A 20,012-nucleotide genomic window follows, 5' to 3' on the forward strand; every position below is an offset into this window, starting at 1 on the left:
CACGACCGTCTCTCCGCCTCTCCCTGGGTTTATCACCGTGAACTTATATGACTCGCCTAAATGGACTTGATCAGCTACGTGAGCAGGAACCGCATGCATTTGCCTTCTTCCTGCTCCTTCGCAGTACAAATACCTCTCGCCCCTTTTCGAGCCCTCTCTCCGCCGTCCTGCCTTCCCTGCTCGCCCTCTCCGTCTCGCTCTCTGCTCCACTATCGCCGTCCCCGCAATGTGCTACGCAGTAGGCTCCCTCCAGCAGGCAACCAGCACCTGCCCCATGTGCAAGGTCTTCAAGCCTAGCGCCTCCAGGTATACACTCCTCCCCGCTTCATTCCTCCTCTGGCGCCCACACCCCGCCTATCCAGATGTCCCCACATCAAGGATATCTGCCGAAACACCGCAAACCATCCCCGCCACGATGTGATGTTCCTCAAGAACGCTGAGGGTCAGTCCCCCGACCTCGCTCTTCCATCCGTTATCGCCGGGGCCTAACCTCAGATCGGTCCTATAGTGGCGACCTTCAACGGCTGCGGCTACTGTAAGGTAAGCTCTCGGCGCCCCGTACCCTGTCGATCTCCTCTCCTCAACTGTTTCATCTCCACCCGCCACAGTGGGCGAAGACAAATCCGCCACCGACCCGCGCCGGCTACCAGAACCCGGGCTGGCCGGGTTGCTGCCGTCCCCCGAACCCCAGCGAGCACAAGTACATCCCAGCTGCGGACTGGCCCTCCGTCAGCATCGTCCACCATGTCCCCATACCGCCTGAGATCAAGACCGTGCTCGACAGCGTTTGCGCGAGCGGCCCCATCTCCCCCAGGGGTACTCCCCCCTTGGGCAGTCCCACCGGGAGTGTGCGGGCTGCAGTCGTGCAGTCCGCTGCACCCACCATGTCTAGGCGGTCGAGCTACAATGTCGCCAGCCCTACCCGGACGGAGACGGGGACCACCCGGAGCAACGCTGTGGCGGTCCCGACGAAGGGCCGCTCGGGAGGAAGCCCGCAACAGGTGACTGCTTCTCTCGCAACGGTGTCTCGCGGTAGCGGTGGAGATGGCACCTCGTCCTCGCTCCCAAACGCATCTTCCATGGAGCAGTATCAGAGCAGCAGGCGCTCTGCGATGGATGTCTTCGCAGACAAGCGTCCGGATCCTTCGAACACATCCCAGAACTCTCCTGGACGCAAGCACGCTGAGCTTAGCGGGTCAGTTGCTCGTCGGAGTTCTGAACGTCGGCCATCGATATCTTCCATCGCCCCCTCCGTATCGAAGGCCACTGCGGACAGTATCCCGCAGCGCCGTCGAACAGTCCCTACACCTGCACGACGAACGGAAGTCTCAGTGGAACGCGTTCCCATAGAGCGCACTCCGGAGGCTCCCGCTTCGCGACGTGGTGGCAGTACTATCGAGGAGACGGTCGACAAGGTCGAGAAGATGAGTATCTCGTCGGGCGCCTCGAGCGGCAGTAGCGGCAGCAGCTCAGAGACCACCGTCATCTCTGACGGTGGATTCACAGACTACCTCTCCGACGAGTCAGAGGCAGAGCTGCAGAGGCAGGCTGAAGCAAAGGCCGCAATCCTCGCTCAGAACCAGATGGAGGAACAGGAGTTCAAATTGGCGCGCCAGCAACTCGCTCACGTCGACCTCCGCCCGCCCAAATCTTGGCGCGGCGAGGTCCAAAGCACTCCCCGGTCACAGATTCAAACCAGTCGCAACTCGACTTCGTACGGACCTGCTTCGTTCGTCGGCGGCCCGCCTGCGTACGCTGCGAGCGCCGCATCCACCCACTCGCGTGGCTAGCGGCCAACTCTTGGAACGTGAAGGTGTATCCTAGGCACTGGGTGGTATAGTGGGTTTTGTGTTATATGAGGGGTTGCATCTTGGGTTTGGAACACGTATATATGACATGCACATCTACCATCTGTATCAGGCGTCATTGTAGCCTACGGGATCGTCCAGCATATGTATGCTTTACTTAACTGCATCGGTCTTTGTGTCGCTACTCATTGCTTAGTCTCGAATGTACAAACTATTGCTTGCACTCCTCTTGTGTGCTCTCGCGTGCTGTTCCGACGCTCGTGGCGGGAGCATGGCTCGCGTCGACAACATGCCTATTGCGTGAAGCTCGCACGTGACAGCAATAATGCGAAGCAGCAGGGCGTACGCGCCGTGCAGACTCGTCCTCCCGCCGCCTGTCTCTGCTTCTGACCACCAACTGATGAATCTTGCGCGGCACTCTATAAGCTCGACCGCTCCTGTCTCCATCTTCGACGCCCGCTTCGATCCAGAGAACCGCATCTTTACGACCTCCACACCCGCCGGGTTCGCGATCTACCGCACATGGCCTCTGCAGCTCATCCGGAAACGTGGTATGTCATCTTATCGCTTCTCAGCCTAGGATGCGATCTGCTTACTGGGTCAACAGAGATCACAGGAGGGACACTGTCCTTCGTGGTGCCGTTGCACACGTCCTCACTCCTGTTTCTCGTCGGTGGCGGCAGGAGCCCGCGGTACCCTCCGAATAAGGTCATTCTTTGGGATGATGCACTCGCGCAAGAGGTCGCTGAATTGGAGTTCAGAGAGAAGGTCAGGGGATTGGCATGCAGGCGCGGTTGGCTCGCGGTCGCGCTTCGACGGCGGGTCGTCGTCTTCCAGGTCGGGGAGACGGTCTCGCGGTACGGAGAGTGGGATACATGTGACAACATGCGAGGTGCGTTCTCTTCGGATATGTGCCCTTTGGCGATCAGACAGGGAGCCTCATTCTGCTATCCATCGATTCCAGGTCTCCTAGCGTTAGCTACGGCCGCATACTCCACGCTTCTGGCCATCCCCGGACACCAGATGGGCCATATCCAGCTCGTGCACCTACCGCCCTGTCCTCCTCCCACTCCGATCGGTCCTCCATCATCCACGCCGCCACCACGACCGCCGCCGGCGCCCACAAAGCACCCAGTATCGATTATCGCGGCGCACACGAGTGCCCTCACCACGCTGTCTGTGCCGCCGTCTGGTCGTCTGCTCGCCACCACGTCCGAGCGTGGGACGCTAATCCGGATATGGGACACGAATACCGGGAAGCTCGTGAAGGAGTTCCGGAGAGGGAGCGACAAGGCTGAGATCTATGGCGTCGCGTTTCGTCCGGACGAACGCGAGGTATGCGTCTGGAGTGATAAGGGCACCGTGCATGTCTTTGCGCTTACCCCTGGTTCTGGCGCCTCGTAAGTCTTCTTGCATTCGTTGTGTCTGCTATTGCTCATGCGCACGCGATCGCAGCAACCGCCAGTCGACGTTCTCGCCTCTCACGCAGTACCTCAATCTTCCGAAGTACTTCGACTCGGAATGGTCATATGCCCAGTACCGGATCCCGTCACAGTCAGCACATATATCAATATCAGCACAACCAGCGAAGTCTCCGACCGCGGACGTCGTAGATGAAGAGAGATGTGTCGTCGGCTGGATACAGGTATCTCCCGAGGATCAACTTGAGCCCGGACGGTCGATTCCCTTCGAATACCAACTCGTCGCACTCACATACTCTGGGGGGTGGTACCGGCTCTCTCTTCCTACGTCTACGTCGTCTCAGGCTGTTGTGGTCCCATCGCCCTCATCACCCTCGTCACATTCCCCTGGCCCCACCCCATCTGTGCAGTATGCGATTTCTACCTCTCCACCTAGCGTCAGGACCATGCCTATGCATCGGCCCAGGTCATCGAGCGGATCCTCTTTTACTATCCGGCCTGACAAAGGTAAGGAACGCGAGAGGGAGGAGAAGCCCGGACGGGAGTGCATCCTTCGCGAGTTCAGGCGGTTCGGGCGGTGGGACGGATGGGGTTAGATTCTCTGCGTCGTTGGCTCGTCACTTCTCTGCATTTTCGCTTGGATCGCTTGGATGGATTCTCTCTCTTCTTGCCCTCATCATCATGGTCGAACGTTCCTCGTTCCAGTGCGGGACATGTGCATACATCACTTACTTACACTTAGCTTATACCGTTCCCGCTCTTGGCTATCGCGACCACTGCATATGTAATACCACGCTCTCATGCACATGCACATTTGTATCTATACGTATGACCGTCATGACTTCATGCTACTTTTCAAGTCGATTTCTTGCTGTGTGATATATATACGCGAGAGGCATGGTTAGGGCGTTTGCAATTGGGTATACGTCATGTGTATCGCTACGTCAAACGCCCGATCGTTACTTGTCCTCAGCTGCTACGTTTCGAGTCAGCCTCAGGTTAGTTTGGGCAGCGCCATGTTCTGAAAGCTGCTAAGTGCTTTCAAAAGTTCCAGATTTGCCACCTTCCGAGCTTCCGGGACTTGAGGCGGTTTACGATGTCCGAACCTCTCAGTATCATCAGCCCGCTGCGACCCCACAATTCGACTTGTGGCTACTGCAGTCCCCCAGGCGAACGCAGTGCTACGAAATCCAACTATCATGCCGCGGAGTGCATGCCCATGCAACTCTCCTGCAGTGTAACGACGTAAATGTCTCGACGATGCTTCACTTTGACTGACTAGGTTGCATGCACCGTAGGTCTACCAGGATATGATCGACCGCGGATGGAGGCGGTCGGGCGTGTACTGCTATAAGCCGGACCTCAGGCGGTCCTGTTGCCCTCAGTATACCATCAAGTGAGCTTCAAATTCCCATTTGCTTGTGTTGCTAGCTGACCATGCATCTCAGGTTGGATGCACTTGCATTCAAACCTTCTAAAAGTCAGCGGAAACTGGTCAATAGGTATGTAGGCTTGCTCGGGGCCGTTCGCTCGATGTTGGTCGCTGACTGCTTGGATCCAGATGGAACCGCTTCGTCATACACGGAGACCAGAAAGATGGAGATGTCTCCATGGACGGCACTGAGGAGTGTGTCCAATTGATCGCGCTGACCTCAATTGGTTTGTACTAACGAGTAATTGTTTATGCAAAGGTCTTCAAAATCTACACAGTCGAAAGGGAAGGGTCGCGCGGAACATGTGTTCGACCTTGTGAACGACATGCATGCCGCCGAGGCCTCCTTCTTGAACGACCAGGCACCGGTACACAAATTCGAGGTTGGTCTTCCACTCCTCGTAATCTCAGCCCTGAGTGGATGTGACTCTCATATTGGGCAGGTCATCTTGGAGCCATCTTCATACACAGAGGAAAAGTTCGCTCTGTATTGCAGCTACCAGCATGACATCCACCACGACGACGATAAGTCCGTTTCGGGCTTTAAGCGGTTCTTAGTGAACACTCCACTCATCGTGAGTTGGCTTTCCTCGGGGTTACCGACGCCGCCGGATCCTATTCACACTGCACGTTCGATCAGCCTGAACCAATAGGGTATGCTTCGGAGCGTTCCAAGCACCTGCCCGTCAACTACGGCTCGTACCATCAATTGTACCGACTAGACGGGAAGCTCGTCGCCATGGGCGTGATCGATATCCTCCCGAAATGTGTGTCGAGCGTGTACTTCATGTACAAGAAGAAGTGGGAGAAGTTCTCCTTAGGGAAGGTGAAGAGCGTTACTGTGCTTCCTCTTCCATGCGGCTCTCAAACTGAACCTTCCTTCCGGCAGCTGAGTGCGCTGCGGGAGACAGCTCTCGCCAGGGAGATGCATGAGGCGGGCGCACCTGGCATGCAATATCTGTATATGGGTGAGTGCACTCAATTGATGCTGGTCGACTTGTGAACGATACTCATGGACTCGTCACAGGCTTCTACATTCATTCCTGCCAGAAGATGCGATACAAGGGCGACTACGCCCCATCGTACCTCGCTGATCCAGAGGAATTTACATGGTTCCCTCTAGAAAAGTGCCGCCCACTGCTGGACAAGTACCACTACGCATCATTCGCGCATCCTGAGCACTCCCTCACCGAGCCTGCATCCGAGCCCAGTACGTCTTTCTTCGAACCGCATCACAGAAGACTGACAAAGTTACAGCTCCGACACCCGAGTTTCCGGAAGACGTGCTCGCGCATACCCTGTCCGTGGCAGGATTGAAGGGTCGTACGATCTCGGTGGCACCTGTGACTGTTCGTGCTCTTCACTTTCATCATTCCTTTCCCAGACTTATGAAATATCTGCAGGATGCGGACGAATGGGCGGACGAGACAGCCCAGCAGACGATTCTCATCACACTGGGTGCACTCGGAGAGAAGCTGGCCCAGAAGGTCATATTACACTTTGCTTATGACCTCTCTTGACATACGAATGGGACTCGTGGACGTGTAATGACGTGTCCTCCTGTTTCATTGTGCCACTGCTATGTACTATAGACTGCACTGTTCGACCACGCACGGCCGCCGCCGGGAGCGCCCGGCGTTCAGTACCAGAACCACATATGGACATGTGTTGTCTTCCTTAGGCAGACGATCAGGACGGCCTATGAAGAAAGGAGGGTGATATGTGAGTATACACTACCTATGTATCCACTCGCGAAGAGTGTGGGGTTGGTCCAAAAATTGGTCAGACAGAGCGAGAGTAGTCCGAGTTATGTTTCGCACAGGTTCCCAACCGGGTACCAACCGCGAGCCGCAAATTACTCAAGGACAGACAAGCATTCGCCTGGCACATGAACTCCTCATACGCGCACCAACAGGCTCGAAAGCCCGGACATCGATAGAGCGAGACAGAAGTCCCCTCAATGCCACAGTTCGCGGGATAGAGAGCTGCGCTAGACACAACTGGTCTGCCCGGCCCCGACGATGTGTCTCAGAGCTAGCACGAGGAGTTCGCTCGTGAACACGTCATGGCTTCCTTGTGCTCATCCGAGCCACCTCACGCGACCCGAGACGGCATCGTGAAACTTGGTAGCAAGTATTCGCACCACAGTCCAGCGTACCAACTGTTTGTATGGTGCATCGTACAGGCTTGATGCCCAGGTTCCTTTGAAACCAAAACAGGTCGCACGATGCACAACCAGGGTATTGTGCATCGTGCTGCCACCTGGAGAATTTTCGAAGACTCGGACCTTGCCAGTTCACGAGGATGGACATTGTCCTGTTCGTGGTGAACGACGCGGCCTTCGCCCTGTCTGAGAGTGCCTGTGGCTCGCGTGCAAGCTATCCGGTCTGGCAGACTAGATAAGCTCGGCGAACGGGAGACAGCGGGACATACAGAGCACGATTGTAGGACTGGCGACGAGTTATATACCTTCTTCTACAGGGCGCCTATGTCAAATACTTCAGGGCTGGCTTCCCGACACTGGGGCACGTTTGCGTGTCTCCATCTTCATGGTGTAGGAAGAAGGGATGCGATATAGGGCTACAGCAGTGAGGAAAGCGACGGAAAACATTGCGGAAACTACTTCTTCGAGATATGCACGACTACAGATACAGGTCAACAACTCTGTTTGCGTAACAAGACCGTAGCAGACGCACCATCCTCATCTTCCAGAACATGTTCGAGTCCGACCTTCTGTCCTCGTGCGTGCTTGGCACTGGCACCCCACACGATCGCACTGTATGAACCCATCAACTACAACGCAACAGTGGAGCGATCACAGATAGCAGATGCTACGCACTACTTCATCTGCTTCGCGATCTCCTTGTGGATCGCGTTACAGAAGTCCTCTACCGTGCACTTCCCGCGGCGAAGCACGACCGGCGAGTTATAGTCTGGTGCAAGCCCGCGCGGCTTCGTGTATACACGGACGAGGTTGAGCGTCTGCCACATCATTTCGATGAGCTCGTCGATGTTCCACCACTCTCGCGAGGAGACCGGGACGCTGTTCGGGATGCGGTAGAGCAGATCGAGCTCCTCTATTGAGATTGCGTCAATCTTGTTGAGAACCTGGCCAAAGACACTGTTTCAGATAGTCTGACATGGATCGCAGCCAAACCTGTACTCACGTATAACGCGGGAATGTAGACTCTGCATGAACGGTCCCGGTCAGCTCTCGGCGCATCTAAGCAAAACAACGGACGGACCGGTTGCCCTCAATCACATCCACCAGATCATCCGCGGTCGCGCCTGGCTGCCGGATCGCGACGTCGGCATTGTTGATGCGGTATTCGCTGAGGACGGCCTTGATCTCATCTTGATCTATGTTCGTGAGAGGGACGGTGTTCGTGATTGCAATACCACCCTTGTCCTTCTTGCGCACAGTGATGGCTGGTGGTTTCTTGTTGAGCCGGATGCCGAAGCTCTCCAACTCTGCCTCAATGATAGCTTTGTCACCGAGCGGCTTGAGGACGTCGAGCACAATGAAGATGAGGTGACATGTCCGCGCAACTGAGCATGGGGGAATGAGCTTCGGTGTATGCGGTCATTTAAGGGGCATGGAAGCATACCAGCGATAACTGGAGTTACGGTCAGTGGCTGAACATGATCGCAATGATGTGGGAGAGCGTACCTTGTCTACCTCGACCTCGCCCATCGTTCGCGCCCTCAATGATTCCCGCTGTGTGGAGGGTGAGGCAGTGGTCTCAGGGATGCCGGACAGTGTACGCACGCAGGTCCAGAATTTGTATGGGAGCACCGTGCACCTTGAGCGTCCCGGGCACTGTGGTAAGCGTTGTGAAATCAATCTCCGATGCCTCCGAGTGCGTGCCGGTCAGTTTGGACATCAGAGTCGACTGGATTGGAACATGTGTGAACAGGACAGCAACATGGCATGCGAACGACGTACCTTGCCCACTGAAGGGAAGCCGACGAACCCGACTGTTGCGATACCCGTGCGGGCGACATCGAAGCCAAGGCCTCCGCCTCCTCCTCCGCCGCCCTGGGGCCCGAGGAGCTCGCGGCGAAGCTTTGCGAGCTTGGCCTTGAGCTGACCCAAGTGGTAGCTCGTGGCCTTATTCTTCTGCGCTGTTTCACGATGCGTTCAGAGAAATGATCGGGCGCGGAAAGGCACTGCACATACTCCTGTTCTGGGGCGAGACTGAGCACTTCTCGTGGGCGAGAGTCGGCGGGGACGCTTACCATCTCATCCTCGATTTCCTTGTGGGCGGGGAAGGGTCAGAACAATGGGGTGGGAGGGCAGCTGCGGGCACACCTTGATTTTCTGTACGGTGGTCATTGTGGCTGCGAGTGAAGAATAGTGAATACGGGCGCCTGTGGGCCGCGGCTATTTGTGGACAAGTAGGGGCGGGCGCAACGGGAACCTGCGACTGCCTCTTGCTCCTCGCAACGCCGGTCTTTCACGACTCTCTGCCCTCCTCCTCGCCCTCCCGCCCCCAGCCCGCGCTGTCCTGATCCCAGACACCGCCCTCTGCGCCCAGCACAGCGCCATCCGCGTTCTCCGCCCAGGTTCGCCTCCCGTCATTCCTTGACAGCCGCTCCTTGTTCCCTGCGACTTGGCTGGCCCGGGCGCTGCTTCCACATCGAGGCCGCCCCCCACGTCGCAGTCCACTCCTTCAACCAACACACAACACCATAATCTTTGCGAATCTGTGAGCCCTCATGTGTAAAGGTGGATCTTGGAAACGAGAGGTTGTCCCAGACCACAAGGTACGTCCACCCGCAGTACGTCCGGTCCTCGCGTGGCTGACCGCTCGGGTCGCAGTTCGACTTCGTCGACACTCGTGAGTTCAGGGACTCGGGATGTGGCATGCGCATGAAGTGAGTTCCCCAGCCTGACGATCGACACGCGACTCCGGTCGGTTTGCGGCGATGTTGACCACCACCAATCAGGTACCTATGGCTTTATGTTGGCGTGCTCATCTCCTTCCTCGTCTACGTCTCCGATATCTTCACTGCGGTGACCATGCTTACGACAACGTCGTGGTCAAACGCTATCTTCAACAGTTGTCCTGAGAATCAATCCAACGGCTGCGTCTACATCCCCTTCAGCATCGGCCGTTGGCTCTTCTTCGGATGTGTCATTTTCTCCTTCCTTCTACTCGCATACGAGGCGTACAAGGCGAAAAAAATCATCCAAAGTCGTGACATTTCGTATGCCTTTACGAATGTCATGGCGAACAACTACTACTCCCTCCGTAAGAACAAGTCCCATTCTGGGCTACTTCCCCGCACTCAACGTTTCTTCCCAGGGTCATACGACCATTTCTGTTTCTTCAACCACATTGCCGCCTCCACGAAGCGACAGGACGACTTTGCGTTCTTCGTCTTCTTCACGTTCAAGAGTAAGTACTATGAAGCGAAGACGATGCAGCCTGAAGCTCACCAGTGCCACAGGCTGGAAGCGGCTACTCTTCGCTGATGGCCCTCGTCAGTCTATCAACGCGTTGACCTTGTACGCGTTTTACCTCTCCAAGGAGGACGATGGAGACTGGTACCAGATCAGCAAGTACTTCGACGGCGACCTGATCACCTCCGCCCTCACGGTGTCGACGACCTTCACTGTCCTTGTCTTCGCCCTATCTCTGCTCATGCTCATCATCGCTGGCATCTGCTACATCCCTCTACTTTGCCACATCCAGGGTAACCTCAAGGAGTACTGTTGTTACAAGGTTGATAAGGTACGTGCAAGTGGGAGTCCGGATTACGAGCTTGCTTGTTCTCATCATCCTCCAGCGTATCGCGGAGATCATTAAGCGCAGGAACAAGCAGCGTCTTGCGAAGGCTGCCGCTCTGGCCAAGAAGGAAGCTGCCGGCGACTTCTCTCACCTCAAGAACAAGAAGGGCGAGTTCATTGCGAAGCCCCTTCCTCAGCCCACGCTTCCCAACCTTTCTGTCGACGATGACATTGACGACACTGCGTCCATGCGTACTCGTGTTCCTCCTAGCACCTACACGGCGACAAACACCACGGACTATCTTAACGACTACAAGTCCGAGTACGCCGCGGATTACTCGCCCATGGACTATCCGCCAATGCCCTCGTACGCGAACGGTTACCATCAGTACAACGGCTCCATCGGCACGCTCCCCGACCAACCACAGCAGATTTACGATGACGATCACGCAAGTCAGGTGCACCTCGCATCTGCCGCTGCTCCGTTCGCGCACGATGAGCAGCATAGCCAACATAGTGCGTACGGCGGGTACGAGTCCTACGACCCGTATCGGGCTGGCAGCACTGCGCCCGACTATCGTTCAGGAAGCACTGCACCCGACTATCGCTCAGGTAGCACTGCGCCCGACTACCGCTCGATGAGCACTGCGCCAGACTATCGTTCAGGTAGTGCCGCTCCGGACTACCGCTCAATGAGCACCGCGCCGGACTACCGCTCAATGAGCACTGCGCCGGACTATCGCTCCGCCAGCACTGCGCCCGACTATCGGTCGGCGAGCACGGCGCCCTATGGTCAACAAGGGCAGCCAGCGATGTACCACCAGGACGAGTACCACCCCAATCCCTACTCGCCTGGCGCGCAGCAGTCACTGGGGTACGGGCAGACGCATGACCCGTTCGGGTACCAGAGACAGAGTGGAGGCAGTGATGGGTACGACTACAATGCTGGTCATGCACATGCTATGTAGTTGTATCGCACCACCGACTGAAGTTCATTCCTTTCACGCCCCCATCCATGTCGTCGCATCACTGTCGTTGTCGCACTACTTTCGCATTTTCCACTCGCTTGCATCGTCACCCGTCCCTCTTGTCCCCTGCTCCATTCGCATCACCTTCCGACGCCACCCCCCTCCCTCAATTCATCGCCTCCCGCGCGTCCTCCCTCCAAACTCCCCGCTCCGCATACCTGTCCCACGTCTCTCTCATTTCACTCGTGGTATCGGCTTGCTTCTTCAATGGTCGTTCTTCGCTCGCGTCTTATTATATCAGTAGTGAAGCACGCTGTACATCATATAATCCCTTTACATGGACTGTAAATCGTGCGTATCTCTAACTTATGGTCCAATCTCTGCCCCAGCGCGCGGCGCATAAGCAGGGCTCTCCACTAGGTCTCAAGATGGTCGTTCGTGGCCGGAGAGCTAGCTGTTATGGTGTCGTCCTAGGCGACGGCGCGATCGTAACACGAGAATTTCGCCACTTTTCCCGCTCGAGGTCTGCTTTGCTCTTCCGCCAGTCTGGGCTACCGCGTGTCGCGTCGGGTCGCGCGACGATGGGCTGGCCAAGGGGACCCATTCGGTTCAGTGGCCAGATGATGTAAGAGAGCTTCGACTCTATGAGCCCGAGGGGTACTGGACCAAAGCGGTTGCTGTCCTCCGTGCGGAATGGCTCATCGCCTGGTGTCCCGGAACCTTCTCAGTAGGTGTTCTGACACCTAGCATGTGGACGCACCTTCTACCCACGCATGTCCAGGCGGTATGCGGACCTCAGCGTCCGGGTATGGCGGGAGTGTCTTGACCTGTTACCGCTCAACGTCTTGATGTGACACAGTGAACAGAGCACGTACGACGTCTCCCTCCAGCGCGATGATGCGCTTCACGACGAGCTTCGAGTCCACCGGCGACCTGTCGCGCCCGCAAGTCAGCACTTAGCAGATGCTGATGATCCCTGTCTGCTCGCCCGAGAGGACAGCAGACTGTCGTGAGGAGACGCACTTGAGCGCGACGATATCGCCGCGTTTGTATTTGTGCAGGATCCTGACGGCAAACCTGTTGAACAGCACTACGTCCCTCCATTGCGAGTCGTCGGGATTAAGCGTAGGCTAGCTACCATGGTGTTCTGTAATGCCTCCTGCAACCCAGGAAACGGCGATGTGCGCACCTGCATGCTCCGGCCCCTGATTGACTTGACGTTCCCGACGCAGTCTGTTACGAAGAATCCGAGGGGCAGCCAGACGAGCGCGGAGAGCATCCAGTGGAGAGTCGGTCGTTTTGAGACGAAGTCACGGCTGGACTGGCGGAGCCTTGTCCATGGTAAGCGTATGGTGCGGAAAGCTTGCATCCAGGAAGCAGCGATGGAGTCCAGCAAGGAAAGCTTTCAGGTGGAGGCCTGCTACTGCAAAGTCACGGTGACCGCGCAGGCCATGCCGAAATCCTCGGAGACGGGACCGCGGTCGAACGGGTTTTGCCGAGTACGAACAGGCCGTTCCCTATGTTTTCCCCAAGTCCTTTTCTTCATGCTGCGTTCGCTATTGGCTGCTAAATACCTTCAGGGATACTTAAGATGGCTTCCAGTACGCAGAAATCGAAGGACGCTCTACGGCGTATGGGTGTGGCGTCCACTCTCGTTCGTTTCACGCTGGTGCGGAAGATACAAGAGATATTGATGGTTAACGCATAGACGTCCTACACCCCCACTCACCCGCTACAACCACCAACTCCGAGGCGGAGGCGTTTTTGACGGCCTATTAGGCGCGATTGCGCAGAGGCTACCACCTTTTTGCCTGCGAGCATACCCCCTACAAGCCGGGAAGCTCGAACGGCCATCTCTCCGCGGTCGCGGCGTCCGGCCCTAAGGTAGGCCCAGCACAGACTCGACTACGTCGTTACACCGTGACGCGTCCGTGACAACTCACGTGCTGTAGCGATAAGTCCTTGTTATGGAAGCGCTGGTATTCAATGGAAGGACTTACTGCCGCTCAAGTATTTCGACGATATGCAGTCATCAAGGTAGTCGTCATTCTTGCTTTAGCGCCAGCCTTACTCGGAAATAGTTATAACCATATGTTGTGCACACTTTTTGAATGGCACTGAATCCAATCACTGTATCAGAATTTGGGAACCACCAAAACCTTTTATATCAGTCTAGCTATTGATTGGTGGTTGCCGTTTTTTTGATTGAGGGCTGCCCACATTCTAGTTTGAATTCCATGTTGTCGACCCAGTCAAAACCGGCTCAGCGTGACAACTTATGGTCACGTGACGGTAGTCGAGTCTGTGCTGGGCCTACCTTAGCTCTAGATCGGCATAGCCTCTTGCGGCCAACAGCACGACCCTTGCCAGATTAAGTGGACATTTGATTTGTGCACGGCGTATGTTGACAGCGAAGTAACGACGAGAGAGGCTCATAATACCAAAGAATCCTCAAACGTCCTCGGAGCCCCGGTAACTGCCCAGCAGTGGCATATATATATCTCCATAGCCTTCAGGCTTACAGCTCCTCGCTGCGGTTGCCTTCCCGCGACTTCTCGTCTGTCGTTTGTCGATAGACGGTTTGTTGCAGGTGCCGTAGCCATCACCCGTATGAGACAGACTGAAGGCTGCGACGCTCTCTCCGCACTGGGTGTCTTCGGACATCTGCCATCGAGAGCGAATACTAGCTTCCGAACCTAATGCAAACATGAGGCTACTCCTTCGTGTTTACAACGGTCACCCGAGGACCACTGGTCAATTGCCTCTCAGGACTTGGTATGTAGCACGCATTCGGCACCTCCATCTTGATTTGCGCACTGTCCTAGGCAGCCTACGCGCAGACAATGCAGGGTCCCGATGATATGAGGGATGTCCGGATGCGAGCTCCAAGATCTGTAGGCTTGGGTGGACGACATCAAGTGTCGAAGTCTTGCGCTGCTTCCTATCACGCCGTCTGGAGGCCGCCTTCGCGGTGTCTTCCTGCCTGCCTCATTGGCACCATGAGGCGTACGAGGGGAGCGTATGCGCAGGCACGGCGTTGTCCGTCCTTCAGAGTAATTCGTAGCTCGCGAGAGGCGTTGTCATGTGTTCCTTCCCGGGAACGTAGACCGTCTGTCGTGAAAGCACAATTCGGACACTTCTCTGTCTGTCTATCCCACCAATTTTTTCCAGCATTGTGCTCTTTGTGAGTGCGCTCCTACCTTACCGTTGGCCGTGACCACAAGTTGGCGTAACAAGTTGTTTGAGCAAGGATATTCTCCGATGCACGAGAGAGGGGGATCCAATTAGCATATGCGCGCATAGTCATGTAGTACGAGTAGTGAGATCTACAGTATGGGAATATGTGAGTATTGATACAATACTGAGTGGGGAGGGTGGCATCTAAAGATACACGAAACGAACAAGAAGGCAACAAGAAGGTTCAGAAGTCTTCATCCAAGGTGCTGGAGGTTGTTGTCAGACTTCATACAGGAAGAGGCATTGGCATGCACATACAAGACGCGTTCTGCAGGAGGTGCTGGCGAGTCGCTGCCGTCTCGCGACAGACCACCTTGGAAGCCAGCCATAGCATATTCCGATACGCGCTTCTCAAAGAAGTTTGTCTTTCCTTGTAGCGAGATCATATCCATGAAGTCGAACGGGTTTGTCGCGTTGTAGAACTTGTCGTTCCCGAGCGCGACAAGTAGCCGGTCCGCCACGAACTCAATGTACTGACGCATCAAGTCTGCGTTCATGCCGATGAGCGACACAGGCAGAGCCTCTGCCATACACATTGGCGATGAGTATATGCTCAACGGAGAGGCGGACCGGACGGACGTACCGGTCAAGAACTCCTTCTCGATCTCGACCGCCTCAGTGATAATCCTTTCTATCCTCTTCGGATGCGGACGGCGACGGAGATGATGGAAGAGAAGACACGCGAAGTCAGTGTGCATCCCTTCGTCGCGACTGATGAGCTCATTCGAGAAGGTGAGACCGGGCATGAGCCCGCGCTTCTTGAGCCAGAAGATGGAGGCGAACGACCCAGAGAAGAAGATACCCTCGACCGCGGCGAAGGCAACGAGACGCTCAGCAAACACCGAGCGTTCGTCAGATATCCAGCGCAGTGCCCAATCCGCCTTCTTCTTGATACACGGGATGGTCTCGATGGCATCGAAGAGGAACGCACGCTCGGCAGGGTCCTTGATGTAGGTGTCGATGAGGAGGGAGTACGTCTCTGAATGCACGTTCTCGATCATAATTTGAAAGCCGTAGAAGCAGCGGGCCTCCGCAGCCTGAATTTCGTTCGAGAACCGCTCGACGAGGTTCTCATTGACGATGCCATCCGAGGCCGCGAAGAAGGCAAGCACGTAGGAGAGGAAGTGCCGTTCGTTGGCTGTAAGCTTGCCGTTCCAGTCCCAGAGGTCATGTGAGAGGTCAATCTCCTCTACTGTCCAAAACGAAGCTTGCGCTTGCTTGTACATCTGCCATATCTGAGACCGAGTAGCGTTAGGTCTAGCGATTAGCGACTTCTAGAAAATCACACACCTCATCATACTGTATAGGGAACAAAACAAAACGTCTTGTCGATTCTGTGAGAAGAGGCTCCTGTTCTGAGGGCATACGTATAGTCAGAGTTGGGTTCCGCGAAGACGAGAGAAAACAACGCACCCTCCGGCAAATTGACTTCTCCAACGAATCTCTCATGCAAATCCTGCACGTCCTCCATTGGACTGGGATCACTCACTTCCTCCGTTACATGCGTGCATGAACAGACTTTTGAGAGGCGGTGTTTTGCGATAGGGCTCCTTGCACGCTTAGGAGAAAACGAGACTGGGTGTGCATGGTCGTTTTCGGCAGTGTGTTGGACAGGCATGGCAGACGAAGCGAGTGTGAAAGCAAGTATTGGATCAAGCCGAGAGCAAAGAACTCGATAAGTAGCAGTCAGGGAATAAGTTAGCAAGCACACGAGCAAGGCCGAGTCTATTGGTGACGAGACGAAAACGCGTTAGCGCCGGGAGGAGCCGACGCGTTATGTCACGCGTAGCGACATTACGTAATCAGCAAGACTCGAGGCTCGGCCGAATTCGGTGCTTGCTCAATGCTGACAGAAAGAGCGCCTCTGCCTCCAACCGGCGTCTGACTGGGAGGGTGGAACGCGGGGGGCCTTTCCCACGGGCTCGCGTCGACGCGTTGTTTTATATGAGCACGGGACTAAACGCGACAACAGGGCCAAACAACGCGGACGCGCCGTTTGTTGAACATCCTGCAATATAAAAGCCTCTCCCTCGTCCCATTCATTTCTTCACCGCCCAGCGAGCACCCGCCGACGAGCACCTCTTTCCAGGCAACCTACACGCCTACTTTCACGACTTCTACGCACTCTACCATGTCTGCTGCTTCCATCGTCGCTCACCCCCGTGTTCCTTCTCCTGCCCCGACGCCCTCGAAGAAGGTTCGTCGAGTCGCGTCTCATCTCACTCGATGTCTAGACCATAGCTCACCTCAACCACCTGTCCAGGCTGCCGCGGCCATTCACGCCATGTCTCTCACCACCCCGACCAAGCCTTCACACAAGAAGCTCGACATCATCGACGATGCACGCCGCTCTGAGTCGCCGGAGTCTGAGGATGAACAGCCCGCAGTTCCTACCAAGCAACGTCGCTGGGTTGGTGAGGTTGACCTTCCTGAACGTGAGTGGTCATGACACGTCATGACGCGTCGCGACGCGTACTAATTAACGCGTCCACGCGTAGACATGGAGCCTCTCCTCATGGAGTCCAAGCGCCGCTTCGTTCTATTCCCCATCCAATACCACGAGATTTGGCAAATGTATAAGAAGGCCGAGGCCTCCTTCTGGACTGCCGAGGAGATGGATCTTTCCAAGGATCTCCACGACTGGAACAACCGCCTCAACGATGACGAGCGTCACTTCATCTCCCACGTCCTCGCGTTCTTCGCAGCCTCCGATGGCATTGTCAACGAAAACCTCGTCGAGCGTTTCTCTAATGAGGTCCAGGCCGCTGAGGCTCGTTGCTTCTACGGTTTCCAGATCATGATGGAGAACATCCACTCCGAGACGTACTCCCTCCTCATCGATACCTACATCAAGGACCCCAAGCAGCGCGAGTACCTCTTCGACGCCATCGAGACCATCCCCTGTATTAAGAGGAAGGCAGACTGGGCCCTTCGCTGGATCACCGACAAAGACTCTGCCTTCGCGGAGCGTCTCGTCGCCTTCGCCGCGGTCGAGGGCATCTTCTTCTCGGGCTCGTTCGCCTCCATCTTCTGGCTGAAGAAGCGTGGCCTTATGCCCGGTCTCACCTTCTCCAACGAGCTTATTTCTCGTGACGAGGGTATGCACACCGACTTCGCTTGTTTGCTCTTCAGCCACTTGAAGAGGCGCCCCCACTTCGAGACTATCCGCCAGATCATCACTGAGGCGGTCACCATTGAGCAGGAGTTCCTGACTGGTACGTTTTTCCTTATGTGTCGGTTTCTGCGAGATAATGACCTGTTTGCTGCCTTCAGATGCGCTCCCCGTCGCGCTCATCGGCATGAACGGGAAGCTCATGTGTCAGTACATTGAATTCGTTGCCGACCGTCTTCTTGTCGCCCTTGGTGATGAGAAGTACTACGGCGTAACGAACCCCTTCGACTTCATGGATATGATCTCGCTCCAAGGCAAGACGAACTTCTTCGAGAAGCGCGTCTCGGACTACTCCAAGGCCGGCGTCAACGCCTCGGCGCAGAGCCAGACCTCGGAGGTCAAGTCGGGCAAGACCTTCACGCTCGACGAAGACTTCTAGACTCGCTCTCGTCAACGTTCTATCGCCAGTCGGGGTTCGGCTCTTTGGAGGTTATCTTATTGTCTTTTGCATTATTCGTACCCACTCATCGCTATCATCTGCACCTCAAGTACCTTACCACTCATAGAGTTGTCACACTAGCATCAACCATCAACTGTACTATCTCATGTATTCTCTCATAGTCGTTTTACAATGTTATCAACTCGATCGATACAACTGGACTCCTTGGCTGGACTCGTGGGCGCTGCCACCGAGCTATCTCGGAGCTTGGTTTTTTTCTGTAATCGCGCTCGCGCTCTGTACCTGGGATGAACTATGACTCGACTCTTAACAGGTATCCTGTTTGCTACGCCATAATCTGACTTGTACCCCACCGCCATGGCTGCCACTTTTCGAGACGCGACTGAAGCTGACCTTGCTGCCATCGTCGAGGTATACAACGACGAGATTCTAAACGGGACAGCAACGTTCCACACGGAACCTCAGACTGTCACAGAACGCGCACAATGGTTGAAGAACGTGAAGGCAGAGAACTACCCGTGTCTCGTGGCCGAAGTCAATGACCCAGCTACAGGAGGCAAGCGCACCGTGGCGTGGTGTAACCTATGGCATTACAACATGCGGCAGGCGTACGACGGGTGAGTAGAACGTACGGCTCCTTGCGGCAGATGAATTTGACTATCGCAAATAGTACCGCAGAACTGTCGCTGTACGTGCATAAGGACTTCCGTGCTTGCGGGATTGGGGCAAAACTGCTAGAGCGAACACTGGAAGAGACGAGGAAGCAGGGCGACCGGTTCCATGCCATCATAGGTGAGCACCACGCGGGAGTTGACAGGATGTTGGAATGAGACTGACATAAAGATAGCTGGAGTAACAACAGACAACTCTCGTAGAACAAGGTTTTGGGCAGAGCATGGGTTCGAGTTGAAGGGGACCTTGAAGGAGGTGGGGCGGAAGTTTGGCAAGTGGCTGGACGTGTCGTATTACGAACTCATGCTGTAACGCCAAGCGGGTGGGCGAATCGGATACCATGGAGCAAGGGATAACAGGAGAGGATATTGGAAGGGAGCAAGCGGACTGACGGGCTACCGGTCCTTCTTCGACTCTGCAGGCTGTTGCTGCTTTTCTCGTGCGCGGAGGCGTGACTCTTCCCTGACTGACTCAATGATGTACGCGACGAGAACCAGATTGGCGGATATTATGGCCGTAATGGCGGCATATATCGTATTGCCTGAGCGGACGAGTGTAAGCATTATGCAGGGTCTGCACTTTCAGCAGGCGGAACGTACCTGCCCAGAGGTAGTCCCTAGAAAGGAAGTAGGATGAGATGGGGACAAATCCGAGTGCAAGAGCGAAGATGACGAGCTTCGCGAGCACTCCCCTGCCAACGCGAAGCCAGTGTCAGGTTGAAGTCTGAAGTCAAGCCGCGGATGTGCTCACCCCTGCTGTTCGGCCTGCTGTGCGATGAGCTTTCCTGGCGCGGCCTGCCCACTCATAGTTGGTCGAGTTCGAGAGGTTAGGTACAAATAAGCAGCTGCAGTTGAGGAGTCTGGGGGATGGCGGTCGATGAAAGGAAAGAGCACGACGAGGCGCGATGCCGCCTGTTGCAAGATGTACGTCATGTGAACAGACCGCGATGTGGCACGTATTCGCGCGCGTCCTTCATTCTCTCCAGACTCCTTCCACCTCGATCACCATCCTGAACTCATGCTCGAACGTTTGCGTATTTAGTCTGGCAGCCTTCACGAATCCTTATAGTTCTCCATGAGCCAAACACACTTGTCGCCGACCGCGCCCCGTCCAAACCTAAGCCTCGCCACGGGGGAGAAGGGGACCCATACTTTGCCGGACTCGATAC

At 55.7% G+C, this 20,012-nt stretch overlaps 10 protein-coding genes across 10 annotated transcripts; 6 read left to right on the forward strand and 4 right to left on the reverse strand.

The window, feature by feature from the left end:
- Positions 1–226: 226 nt before the first annotated feature.
- L226DRAFT_452839 (uncharacterized protein) lies at positions 227–1,790 on the forward strand (the record flags this gene model as incomplete). The annotated part of the gene is made up of 4 exons (XM_067675093.1): positions 227–306; positions 363–442; positions 509–540; positions 609–1,790. 4 exons carry the CDS (start codon positions 227–229, stop codon positions 1,788–1,790), a joined length of 1,374 nt encoding a protein of 457 aa, XP_067541561.1.
- Positions 1,791–2,191: 401 nt separating this feature from the next.
- Positions 2,192–4,094, forward strand: L226DRAFT_498886 (uncharacterized protein). Its single transcript, XM_067677692.1, has 4 exons — positions 2,192–2,359; positions 2,416–2,700; positions 2,773–3,208; positions 3,264–4,094. Exons 1-4 carry the CDS (start codon positions 2,209–2,211, stop codon positions 3,823–3,825), a joined length of 1,434 nt encoding a protein of 477 aa, XP_067541562.1. The 5' UTR covers positions 2,192–2,208; the 3' UTR covers positions 3,826–4,094.
- A 113-nt stretch (positions 4,095–4,207) lies between these two features.
- L226DRAFT_529443 (uncharacterized protein) lies at positions 4,208–6,339 on the forward strand. The gene is made up of 12 exons (XM_067679604.1): positions 4,208–4,227; positions 4,278–4,466; positions 4,528–4,625; positions 4,678–4,731; positions 4,791–4,856; positions 4,921–5,044; positions 5,105–5,236; positions 5,302–5,487; positions 5,551–5,629; positions 5,689–5,871; positions 5,919–6,010; positions 6,065–6,339. Exons 2-12 carry the CDS (start codon positions 4,326–4,328, stop codon positions 6,179–6,181), a joined length of 1,272 nt encoding a protein of 423 aa, XP_067541563.1. The 5' UTR covers positions 4,208–4,227; positions 4,278–4,325; the 3' UTR covers positions 6,182–6,339.
- A 725-nt stretch (positions 6,340–7,064) lies between these two features.
- On the reverse strand, positions 7,065–9,009 carry L226DRAFT_529444 (developmentally regulated GTP binding protein 1). The gene is made up of 12 exons (XM_067679605.1): positions 8,974–9,009; positions 8,901–8,918; positions 8,842–8,848; positions 8,608–8,786; positions 8,431–8,554; positions 8,332–8,379; positions 8,270–8,278; positions 7,907–8,210; positions 7,829–7,850; positions 7,501–7,769; positions 7,358–7,437; positions 7,065–7,303 (listed from the first exon to the last, which is right to left on the reverse strand). The coding sequence occupies exons 1-12, from the start codon at positions 8,995–8,997 to the stop codon at positions 7,281–7,283; spliced, it is 1,107 nt and encodes a 368-aa protein (XP_067541564.1). The 5' UTR covers positions 8,998–9,009; the 3' UTR covers positions 7,065–7,280.
- Positions 9,010–9,380: 371 nt separating this feature from the next.
- Positions 9,381–11,363, forward strand: L226DRAFT_565806 (uncharacterized protein; the record flags this gene model as incomplete). Its single annotated transcript, XM_067683834.1, has 6 exons — positions 9,381–9,428; positions 9,484–9,539; positions 9,612–9,916; positions 9,971–10,063; positions 10,116–10,399; positions 10,455–11,363. The coding sequence occupies 6 exons, from the start codon at positions 9,381–9,383 to the stop codon at positions 11,361–11,363; spliced, it is 1,695 nt and encodes a 564-aa protein (XP_067541565.1).
- Positions 11,364–11,547: 184 nt separating this feature from the next.
- On the reverse strand, positions 11,548–13,245 carry L226DRAFT_585877 (LexA/Signal peptidase). Its single transcript, XM_067685576.1, has 6 exons — positions 13,093–13,245; positions 12,553–12,694; positions 12,387–12,493; positions 12,239–12,296; positions 12,124–12,190; positions 11,548–12,068 (listed from the first exon to the last, which is right to left on the reverse strand). Exons 1-6 carry the CDS (start codon positions 13,215–13,217, stop codon positions 11,821–11,823), a joined length of 747 nt encoding a protein of 248 aa, XP_067541566.1. The 5' UTR covers positions 13,218–13,245; the 3' UTR covers positions 11,548–11,820.
- A 1,381-nt stretch (positions 13,246–14,626) lies between these two features.
- On the reverse strand, positions 14,627–16,487 carry L226DRAFT_477171 (beta subunit of ribonucleotide reductase). Its single transcript, XM_067676738.1, has 5 exons — positions 16,014–16,487; positions 15,891–15,955; positions 15,184–15,835; positions 14,859–15,123; positions 14,627–14,806 (listed from the first exon to the last, which is right to left on the reverse strand). Exons 1-5 carry the CDS (start codon positions 16,216–16,218, stop codon positions 14,785–14,787), a joined length of 1,209 nt encoding a protein of 402 aa, XP_067541567.1. The 5' UTR covers positions 16,219–16,487; the 3' UTR covers positions 14,627–14,784.
- A 244-nt stretch (positions 16,488–16,731) lies between these two features.
- L226DRAFT_452671 (ribonucleotide reductase small subunit) lies at positions 16,732–18,151 on the forward strand (the record flags this gene model as incomplete). Its single annotated transcript, XM_067675077.1, has 4 exons — positions 16,732–16,797; positions 16,864–17,035; positions 17,099–17,815; positions 17,874–18,151. The coding sequence occupies 4 exons, from the start codon at positions 16,732–16,734 to the stop codon at positions 18,149–18,151; spliced, it is 1,233 nt and encodes a 410-aa protein (XP_067541568.1).
- A 189-nt stretch (positions 18,152–18,340) lies between these two features.
- Positions 18,341–19,198, forward strand: L226DRAFT_126460 (GCN5-related N-acetyltransferase). The gene is made up of 3 exons (XM_067672231.1): positions 18,341–18,789; positions 18,843–18,964; positions 19,020–19,198. Exons 1-3 carry the CDS (start codon positions 18,530–18,532, stop codon positions 19,154–19,156), a joined length of 519 nt encoding a protein of 172 aa, XP_067541569.1. The 5' UTR covers positions 18,341–18,529; the 3' UTR covers positions 19,157–19,198.
- A 41-nt stretch (positions 19,199–19,239) lies between these two features.
- On the reverse strand, positions 19,240–19,650 carry L226DRAFT_565811 (uncharacterized protein; the record flags this gene model as incomplete). The annotated part of the gene is made up of 3 exons (XM_067683835.1): positions 19,240–19,385; positions 19,444–19,535; positions 19,595–19,650. The coding sequence occupies 3 exons, from the start codon at positions 19,648–19,650 to the stop codon at positions 19,240–19,242; spliced, it is 294 nt and encodes a 97-aa protein (XP_067541570.1).
- Positions 19,651–20,012: the final 362 nt, after the last annotated feature.

Source organism: Lentinus tigrinus, assembly GCF_003813185.1.
Source record: "Lentinus tigrinus ALCF2SS1-7 unplaced genomic scaffold L226scaffold_2, whole genome shotgun sequence".
Lineage (NCBI taxonomy): Eukaryota > Fungi > Basidiomycota > Agaricomycetes > Polyporales > Polyporaceae > Lentinus > Lentinus tigrinus.

What these genes read in the sequence shown, in the direction of transcription:
- L226DRAFT_498886 (XM_067677692.1), top strand. Translation starts at nt 2,209, where the DNA reads ATGAATCTTGCGCGGCACTCTATAAGCTCGACCGCTCCTGTCTCCATC. An exon ending in GCAGCTCATCCGGAAACGTG is followed by an intron (nt 2,360 to 2,415) that starts GTATGTCATCTT and finishes CTGGGTCAACAG; the next exon opens with AGATCACAGGAGGGACACTG. An exon ending in ACCCCTGGTTCTGGCGCCTC is followed by an intron (nt 3,209 to 3,263) that starts GTAAGTCTTCTT and finishes ACGCGATCGCAG; the next exon opens with CAACCGCCAGTCGACGTTCT.
- L226DRAFT_529443 (XM_067679604.1), top strand. Translation starts at nt 4,326, where the DNA reads ATGTCCGAACCTCTCAGTATCATCAGCCCGCTGCGACCCCACAATTCG. An exon ending in TCCATGGACGGCACTGAGGA is followed by an intron (nt 4,857 to 4,920) that starts GTGTGTCCAATT and finishes GTTTATGCAAAG; the next exon opens with GTCTTCAAAATCTACACAGT. An exon ending in AGAAGTTCTCCTTAGGGAAG is followed by an intron (nt 5,488 to 5,550) that starts GTGAAGAGCGTT and finishes TCCTTCCGGCAG; the next exon opens with CTGAGTGCGCTGCGGGAGAC.
- L226DRAFT_529444 (XM_067679605.1), bottom strand. Translation starts at nt 8,997, where the DNA reads ATGACCACCGTACAGAAAATCAAG. An exon ending in GCTTCCCTTCAGTGGGCAAG is followed by an intron (nt 8,555 to 8,607) that starts GTACGTCGTTCG and finishes GTTCCAATCCAG; the next exon opens with TCGACTCTGATGTCCAAACT. An exon ending in CATACAAATTCTGGACCTGC is followed by an intron (nt 8,380 to 8,430) that starts GTGCGTACACTG and finishes CCCTCCACACAG; the next exon opens with CGGGAATCATTGAGGGCGCG.
- L226DRAFT_585877 (XM_067685576.1), bottom strand. Translation starts at nt 13,217, where the DNA reads ATGGCCGTTCGAGCTTCCCGGCTTGTAGGGGGTATGCTCGCAGGCAAA. An exon ending in TCAGGGGCCGGAGCATGCAG is followed by an intron (nt 12,494 to 12,552) that starts GTGCGCACATCG and finishes CATGGTAGCTAG; the next exon opens with CCTACGCTTAATCCCGACGA. An exon ending in GGCGATATCGTCGCGCTCAA is followed by an intron (nt 12,297 to 12,386) that starts GTGCGTCTCCTC and finishes CGGGCGCGACAG; the next exon opens with GTCGCCGGTGGACTCGAAGC.
- L226DRAFT_477171 (XM_067676738.1), bottom strand. Translation starts at nt 16,218, where the DNA reads ATGCCTGTCCAACACACTGCCGAAAACGACCATGCACACCCAGTCTCG. An exon ending in CGAGAAGGAGTTCTTGACCG is followed by an intron (nt 15,124 to 15,183) that starts GTACGTCCGTCC and finishes TGTGTATGGCAG; the next exon opens with AGGCTCTGCCTGTGTCGCTC. An exon ending in CCTCCTGCAGAACGCGTCTT is followed by an intron (nt 14,807 to 14,858) that starts GTATGTGCATGC and finishes AACAACCTCCAG; the next exon opens with CACCTTGGATGAAGACTTCT.
- L226DRAFT_126460 (XM_067672231.1), top strand. Translation starts at nt 18,530, where the DNA reads ATGGCTGCCACTTTTCGAGACGCGACTGAAGCTGACCTTGCTGCCATC. An exon ending in ATGCGGCAGGCGTACGACGG is followed by an intron (nt 18,790 to 18,842) that starts GTGAGTAGAACG and finishes TATCGCAAATAG; the next exon opens with TACCGCAGAACTGTCGCTGT. An exon ending in CCGGTTCCATGCCATCATAG is followed by an intron (nt 18,965 to 19,019) that starts GTGAGCACCACG and finishes ACATAAAGATAG; the next exon opens with CTGGAGTAACAACAGACAAC.